Source organism: Achroia grisella, unplaced genomic scaffold (assembly GCF_030625045.1).
Source record: "Achroia grisella isolate CSIRO2021 unplaced genomic scaffold, CSIRO_AGI_Agris_v1 utg146, whole genome shotgun sequence".
Taxonomy (NCBI): domain Eukaryota; kingdom Metazoa; phylum Arthropoda; class Insecta; order Lepidoptera; family Pyralidae; genus Achroia; species Achroia grisella.
Genome location: NW_026712636.1, coordinates 5,318,063 through 5,327,668, shown reverse-complemented (window position 1 = coordinate 5,327,668; position 9,606 = coordinate 5,318,063). Strand labels below are relative to the sequence as shown.

The following is a 9,606-nucleotide window of genomic DNA, read 5'->3' as shown; positions in this document are numbered from 1 at the left end:
ATAAACCTTCCTCTTCAATCACTCAATCTATTAAAAAAAACCGCTTCAAAATCCGTTGCGTAATTTTAAAGATTTATGCATACATAGGGACCGACAGCGACAGCGCCTTTGTTTTATACTATGTAATGATTCAAATTCAAAACATCTTTCTTCATGTAGGTCTATTATGATATGCTCTCTTATGATATGTCAAATCTACCGTCAGTTCGGAAAAATATCGAGATGAGAAGAACTGACGAGAAACTCAGCTCGTATTCTTTTCAAATCAATGTTGTACATGTTTACAATAATACACAGTCATTAAAATTCAAATTTGAAAGAATAGAGTGATCACCAGCACGTGCTATCGCAAAGAACAAAAAAATTAATCAGTGTTCGCAACCTGAACAGACCAGTCCCCACAAGCAGCACCCGTTCACGAGTATGACGAGTATGAAATAATAAGAATATGATGATAATGATATTCTTATTTTTATTATAATCAATTTATATACCACTAAATTAAATACATATTAAAGTAATATAATATCTTAAAATACACTTATAACATTTTCCCATCAAATTGTTGCTCTTTATCTAAAAATGGTCGAGGGGAGATCAAGTGGTGTTGGCGATCATTGTAGCTATAATTGACTTACAAGCGGGGAGGTAATTAATTCCTCGGTCTATTTTGTGTGTAAGATCTCACAAACAATATTATCAGCAGGGGCTTAATTGTGAAACGCTATTGTTGATAAAACAGATTGAAATCGACAGTTTCGATTATGAATACCTATTATTAAATTTATATTGGAAAATATATATCGGTTTTGCAATATGATATGGTGGTTACTCTATTCTCCCAAATTTGAATTTATAATGAATCTGTATTATTGTAAACATATATAACATTTACTTGAAAAGAATACGAGCTGAGTTTCTTGTCAGTTCTTCTCATCTCGAAATCATCCCGGACTGACGGTAGATTTGACATATCATATGAGGCTGTAATAACCTACATGAATAAAGATATTTAGAATTTGAAACCTTATGATTTGATATAGATGATTTGCGATTGGTCTTACCTCATCTGGTGGAAAATCATGGCAAGACCTAGGATGTAGCGGGCTTACCCAGAAGAAATCCATTCACCATAGACTAGAAAAATCCGGGGTTGTATTTCTCCGAGAACACGGAAGCTGGAAATGTGTTCCACTCGTTGGCATTTTCTTTATTTATTGAAATACTAGCTACTCGCCCCGGATTTGTACGGGTGTACATGTATTATATATATAACCTTCCTCTAGAATTACTCTATCTATTAAAAAAACTACTTCCAAATCCGTTGCGTGGTTTTAAAGATTTAACCATAAATAGGGACAGACAGCGACAGCGACTTTATACTATGTAATGATTATTCATATCATTAACCGGATCTTAACACGATACTTAAGTGTTAAGACTTAGTTAAAAATATAAATAAGTAATGCTCGCTGTCTGTCCAACCCTATGTATGCTTTTTTTTTATAACTACTCTAATGCTGTGTAGCTGGACTTTACAGTTTCACCGGACGATAGGGGGCGAGTGCAGATGGCACTCCAAACCAAAGAAAAAACTTATGGAGCGGCTGAAGGCCAACTCCCGGATGACGGATACAATATGTACGCATAGGGATGGACAGACAGCGATAGCGATTTCGTTTTTACTATGTAATGATTTCAAATACAGATTTGTGGCAAACTAATATTATGTTTCAATATTGAACATAAGTACAACGGCCTCAGAAAATATAATATTTGTTTATTGAATGTTAACTGACTCGAGCCTGTGTTATGAAAGGAGACTTATATCTATGAAAATAATCTATTTCGTTTTTGTTGTGTGTACATATAACGAAAACTGATTTATGGCAACTCCCAGTTGATTTCGTCGTCGTATCGCTCCGCCTCTTTCAGTGGATCAAAGATGGCCAATTTCGATAGCAGACCTGAGAATGTAAAAATATTTTTATATGTTACCTATTGACATACTAATGTATTGTTGAACATATACTTAAATGCGTAAGGACGACACTGAAAGACAAATCTTACTGAGAAAAACAAATTTAAACAAAATTAATTTAGGAATCTTTTAGAGTATTTTATCAGAACGATCTGTAGTCATTTTCCAAAATTAAATTTAAATGAATCTGTATTATTGAAAAACATGTACAACATTTATTACAAAAAAAAATACGAGCTGAGTTTTTTGTCAGTTCTTCTCATCTCTGATTTGACATATCATAAGAGTCTGTAATAGACCTACATGAATAAAGATATTATGAATTTGAAAAAAATTCGTATATAATAGTAGGTAATATTTGTGTTTACAGTAATTTTAATTTTAGATGTAATGTAACTAACTGTAACTGATTAAGAAGTCAACACGGAGCTAACATGCTCACTATTGTGCTAAGCTCCTAAATAAAAAAGAGAAAAAAAATCAGATCGCTGTATAGTTATATATTAACTTTAAAATTTTTCTATATAAAAATAAATAAATTTTCTAAAATAAAAGTAGCCCAAGTTACTCCTTACAACATTAGCCATCTGCGAGTGAAAGTCCTATCAACAAGAATAATCCAGTCGTTTCAGAGATTAATAAGGAGAAACAAACGGACAGTTTTACAGTTTTTTTTACGTAAGTGCCTATGTATATACTTTCGTAGGCATTTAGTGAAAAGCTTCGATACATTTCATTACAAACAGACAATTCAATTTTATTTATTTATATACATCTATACATCATTTTATACAACATTGACGAACGAATTGATGTTTAACTTTCTGGAATTTGGTAACTGTTGCTTAAGCATATGACACACACACAATCATCGTCATCATCATCATTGCAGCCCGGAAGATGTCCACTGCTGGACATAGGCCTCCCCCAAAGATCTCCACGACGATCGGTCCTGCGCTGCTCGCATCCAATGCCTTCCAGTGATCTTGACCAGATCGTCGGTCCACCTTGCTGGAGGCCTTCCCACTTCTGCGTCTTCCGGCCTGTGGTCGCCACGAGAACTTTATTGCCCCAACGGCCATCTGTCCTACGAGCTATGTGCCCTGCCCATTGCCACTTCAGAGTCGCAATTCTTCGGGTTATGTCGGTGATTGAATAACAATTTTACGCCGAAACGTAACATTATTTCATTTTTACCTATACTTTCCTTACGCAGCGATAGTTCGATCAATACTCTATTTCACTCACACGCAGCCGCGCATCTCGTTCATTCATTTTTAACTACCAATATAATAGAAACATAAGCGCGCGTTTTAATTTGCATATCTGTCTCACTCACGCATACTCATCCCATGTATGTCCTTCCTTGTCCTACTTCCTGAAACCATGCAACATGTCAAAGGACAAGAAGAAATAGAAAGACGACTTCCGCCCAGTTAGTTCAAGTTCAAGTTCACCGCCGGCCGCCATCGCTAACGCTGCTCAATTCGCTATCCGCCTGTACAAAACTATTATATAATAAACGCATAAAGTGTGAATAAATCCGTAATGTGTTGTGTTTGTTAATCAAGAAGTTTTAAGAAAAACATTATAAAAATATTAGTCTTGGTGAATAGAAAAGAGAACCAGCGCCGAGAATCATCGGGAGAAGTCGAAGAAAGAATTCACCGGTGAGCTCCTTTTGTCCTTTCTACCTATTCACTCCAAGTCCTGGTCCTTCGTCCCGATTCCCTTTCTATCTACTTCATCATTCATTCATTATCGCTATTTACTTTATTTTCAAGTCATTTATAACGCAACCGCATTTAACTTATAACGGTCAATTTTTCTATTGCGCAATTCACAAGATCGCCATTTTGTTTCGCACCCACGCGCCGCACGCCTTTTTTTTATAATATTTAATTCGCAATTTTACTCCTATCTATAATACTTATTTATCACTTTAATTACTTTAACAATGTCGAAATTTAAAGACGCAGTTGCAAGTATTAGTAAAGATGAGGATCACCACGTAACGCTCCTTGAAGCAAAGAAAAATTCTTTGTTTAGCATCATTCAACATATTTATGATCTCAGTCTAAAGGTTTCCAATGAGAATTATAAATTGCAATTTTTAACTCGCGTTTATTCGTTAGACAAGCTTCGTTCAGATTTTATAGAAACTTTAGATTCGTTACTGGAGGCTCGCTTAATTATAGACAAGACGGCAATACCGAACTACACGCCGCTTTCGTCATTCGATGAGTTATATTGTCATATTAAACAAGTGGAAAATTCTATAAAAAATCTTAAACAGGATAATAAAGAATTAGATTTATTAAGTCGAAAGTTGCCCCCTCTAAACCTTTTAAAGTACGACGGTTCGAATCCGAGTAAGTGGATTAGCTTCTACGAAAACTTTAAAACATTAATTCACGATAATAAAAATTTACATGACGCCGAAAAAGTTCAGTACTTGATTGGTTGTTTGGCTGGTAAAGCTCTTAATGTCTGTTCAGGTATTCAACCCACCGCCGATAATTACTCGCTATTATGGAACGCATTAGTAGAAAAATATCAGGATGTACGCATACAAGCATCACAATACGTCGATCAGATGTTACAATTTAAAAGTAATCAAACTCTGGATACTTTTATTGAGCAGTTCTGTTCAGCTGAATCTGCGCTTAGGCAGTTGAAAATAGACAATCTATCTGACTATCTGTTTTTACATATCGCTCTTACTAAACTCGATAAAAATATTGTAAACTTATTCGAACAAACTTATAAGGATAAAAATATACCTAACTTTTCAGATTTAACGCAATTTGTAAAAGAACAGTGTAAAATACAAACATTACGCAATTCTCACTCTAATTCTACTAATTATAAATCGCCAAATCAGAATAAATCAAATTATTCGTCAGATAATAAAAAAGTAACGCACACTAACGCATTTCTTGTAAACACGGACGCATCACCTTATAACGCACCACCGCAACAGATATATAGGCCAAAGGTCAACGCACCCTCGTTCGAACTCGCTCGCATACAGCCGCGTCAACTCTCATGCGCATTTTGTAATTCGCCCTATCCTCACGCTTTATTTAAATGTGATTATTTTATTAATCAATCCGTACACGACCGCATTAATATTATTAAGAAAAATAATTTATGTGCTAATTGCTTAGGTTTTCATAATATAAACGCCTGTAAATCTATAAATCGGTGTTATACATGTGGTTATAAACACCACTCGCTTTTGCATATAGATTCCAACATACGTTCACGCTATGACACAGCGCGTCCCACCCCGCAACCCGACCAAAGCCGCGTCGCTACAGTACAATCGGCTACGCCCGCCCCTCGTAGTACTCCGTCGAACGCACAGGCTACGAGTGGGAATTCAAATAATATAACGCTGTCGGTAACTACTCCCGCGCAGAATAAGTTAAACAATACGACTATTCTTTTACCTACCGCTGCTGTTCACGTATACAATCAGAATAAGCGTTCGAATGTACGTTTATTTCTTGATTCGGGTTCTATGAGTAATTTTATTACCAAAACATGTTGTAATCGATTAAACTTAAATATTACACCGTCTAATTCTACCATTAGGGGAATAGGAAAAACAGAGAGTACGTCTTATGGGTACACAACGTTTAAAATTCACTCACGCTACGACGCCCGCTGTTCGTATACAATAACTGCACGAGTCATAGACGTTATAACTGATTATTTACCTAATGTTCGCGTCGATGTATCGCAATTAGAACACTTGCAATCTTTACCGCTCGCTGATGATGATTTCTACTCACCTGGCAGTGTTGACTGTCTTGTGGGCAATGAGTTGTTCCCTATACTGCTTGGTAGTGATAAAGTGACATCACCTACTTCATCAGTTATTGGTTTAGAGACTACACTCGGTTATATAGTCATGGGAAAGGCTGACTGCGACTCTCCTTCTCAGAATAGTACGCTTTCAAATAATGACAAATTATTTTTCTGTCAATCCGACCCGCTTCCGCTTGATACTCTTACACAACGCTTCTGGGAGTTAGAAAGTGTTCCCTCTAAAACGCATATGAGTAAAGACGACGAGATTTGTGAAAACAATTTTAAATCGACTTATTCTCGAGATAATAAAGGTCAATATACCGTTCACTTACCATTTAAATTACCGCCTTCGAAATTAGGAAATTCATACGCTATTGCAAAACGTCAGTATTTACAATTGGAAAAGAAATTAGATTCACAGCCCGATCTACGTAAAGATTATAACTCCACAATTCAAGATTATATTGATAAAGGGTATTTAAGTATAGTAAAAAATCCTACATACGACTCTGAACATTATTACATTCCGCACAGAGCTGTTTATCGCCCTGATAAACAGACATCAAAAACACGCATAGTCCTCAACGCTGGTTGTAAGACCACGTCCGGATTATCACTGAACGACATACTTTATACAGGTTGTAATTTACAAACTAATATTTTTGATTTGTTGATGAATTTACGCATGTTTGCTATTGGTGTAACGGCTGACATAGAACGAATGTATTTCTGTATTAAACTCACGTTTGATCATCAACCATTTCAACGCATACTTTTTAGATTCAATACAGAAACTAATATACAAACTTATCAATTTAACAGAGTCTCATTCGGAGTCTCTAGTTCTCCCTTTCTCGCGATGAGGGTTGTGAGACAACTGGCTTCAGATAGTCGCACTGAATATCCTCTCGCCGCCCACGAGGCTGATAATCACATGTATATGGATGATTATGTATCGTCATTAGATGGTCTAGATGCAGCCGAAAAAACATATCAAGAGATGATTAATATGTTTTCTTCGGGTGGATTTAAATTAGTAAAATGGGTGTCCAACTGTAAGGAATTTATGACTAAAGTAGACAATTCGCATAAAAATCCGCAATTTGTAACATTTGACTGTGACTCAAACGCAAATACAAAAATTATAGGTATGCAATGGAATCCTAAAGAGGATAATTTTAAATATAAAATAAGTACAGATTCATCACAATGTACCAAACGCACTATTCTCTCTGTAACCGCACGTTTATTCGATCCATTAGGATTGCTAGGCCCGATTACCGCGTTTTTAAAGCTTCTAGTTCAGGAATGTTGGATGAACAATCTGGACTGGGATGCACCTACCCCATCCTCCATATCTAATAAATGGTTGAAGTTTCAATCTGAACTTCTATTTTTGGAACAGATTGAAATTCCTCGTCATGTAGGTATAACACGCAACTCACATGTAACTCTTATCGGATTCGCAGACGCTAGTGAGTCCTGTTATGGCGCCGTTGTTTATATCAGAGTGAGTAATGATGTCCACTCTGACGGTGTTGTCCATCTCCTTTCTTCTAAGTCTCGCGTTGCTCCATTAAAAAAGATATCTCTCGCACGCCTTGAACTTTGCGCCGCCTTATTACTCGCTAATCTCCTCTCCGCAGTTCATGAGGTACTATCTAAACGCTGTCATATAGACAAGATATTCGCATTTTCAGACGCAACCGTAACACTCACATGGATTCATTCTCCCGCCTATAAGTTTCATACATTTGTAGCGAATAGAATAACTGAAATTAATTCAAAAATTGCCGCTTCCCATTGGTTTCACATCGACGGTAAAGAAAATCCCGCAGATATAATATCACGCCCTGTAACGCCGAAGGAATTATTTAATAATAAAATCTGGTTTTGTGCCCTTCCTTGGATTTCTCTGCCACTAAAGGACTGGCCTATAACTCAATTTAAATTAAATTCATGTTCTGACGAAAGTATACCGGAGACTAAAACCACTTCATTAAAAGCAAATATAATTAATAATGAAAATAATAATCCTATGCAAATTATCATTGACCGCTATTCGAGTTATTCGAAACTTTTACGTACAACTGTTTATATATTACGTTTTACGAAACATTTATGCACCCGAGGCACTATAAATAGAACAGATTTAGATACCGCGGAATTATATATTATACGCTTCATTCAAAATAAACATTTTTCTCAAGATATTTTATCTCTTAAAAAACATAATATTTGTAATAACAAACCGCTTAGAAAATTAAATCCCTTCATTGATGACAATAACATACTTAGAGTTGGAGGTAGGCTATCTCAATCACAGCTTAATTGTGATCAAAAATACCCCATTCTCCTCCCTTATAAGGATCGCTTAACTCAACTTATTGTTGATTATTTTCACATCTCTAATTTACACACTGGTCCCGCTTTGTTACTCGCTTTAATTAGACAAAAATTTTGGATATTATCCGCTCGCAATCTAATTCGTCAGAGAGTTCATGCCTGTAATATATGTTTTAAGATAAATCCTAAAAATAATTATCCCCCCATGGGTGATCTTCCCGCTTTTCGCATTTCTGAGGTGAAAGCTTTCGTTCACACAGCAGTGGACTACGCAGGTCCATTTTTTATTACGCATATACGCCGCAGAGGTATTAAAAGTCAAAAGGCATATATCTGTTTGTTCGTTTGTTTAACGACAAAGGCATTACATTTAGAATTGGTCACAGACTTAAGTTCAGATCTATTTTTAGCAGCGTTTAAACGTTTTATATCACGCAGAGGCCCTGTCGCAATGATATATAGTGACGGTGGTACCAATTTCATTGGCGCTAAGCGTAAATTAGATAATATTTACACTCTTTTGCATTCTAAAGCTCATATAAATTACATAGGTGATCAACTTTCACAACAACGTATTCAGTTCAAACATAGTCCGCCATATGGTCCGCATTTTAATGGTTTGTGTGAAATTAATGTCCGTTGTGTAAAAACACATTTGAATAAAGTAATAGGTACACATATACTCACCTACGAGGAGTTCAATACCGTATTAGTGCAGATAGAAGGATTACTAAATAGTAGACCGCTTTGTGTGTTGAGTTCTGATCCGTCTGATTTAGCCGCACTTACTCCTAACCATTTTTTAAACGTCACGCCCTTAAAATTTTTACCCGCCGAGGATTATGTTGAATACGCTGATAATCGCCTTACTCGCTATCAATTACTGAATAAAATAACGCAGTCTTTCTGGCGGAGGTGGAGTCAAGAGTACCTCACTTCCCTTCAGCAAAGACAAAAGTGGAATACACCATCTACACCTGTTCATCGGGGTATGGTTGTCATAATTAAAGATAATAATACGCATCCACTATGCTGGGCTCTGGGTGTTATTGATGAACTTTATCCTGGTAAAGATAATATCGTTCGTACTGTGCGCGTTAAAACTTTGTCAGGAACTTATATTCGACCTGTAGTTAGGATTTGCCCCTTGCCTCTCCAGTAATACAATTAATTTTCTTATACGCATGCATTTTTTTTTTTTATCGTTCGCTTATTTTATTTTAATTTTACTTAATTACCGCATTCAATTAACTTACTTTGTTTAGAGGAAAACCTCTAGGCCAGGGAAGTTGTTTACGCCGAAACGTAACATTATTTCATTTTTACCTATACTTTCCTTACGCAGCGATAGTTCGATCAATACTCTATTTCACTCACACGCAGCCGCGCATCTCGTTCATTCATTTTTAACTACCAATATAATAGAAACATAAGCGCGCGTTTTAATTTGCATATCTGTC

General features: G+C 36.1%; 1 protein-coding gene across 1 annotated transcript; it reads left to right on the top strand.

Moving 5' to 3' along the window:
• The first annotated feature begins 3,938 nt into the window (after positions 1-3,938).
• LOC131855564 (uncharacterized) lies at positions 3,939-9,154 on the top strand. The gene is made up of 2 exons (XM_059206839.1): positions 3,939-7,275; positions 9,048-9,154. Exons 1-2 carry the CDS (start codon positions 3,939-3,941, stop codon positions 9,152-9,154), a joined length of 3,444 nt encoding a protein of 1,147 aa, XP_059062822.1.
• Positions 9,155-9,606: the final 452 nt, after the last annotated feature.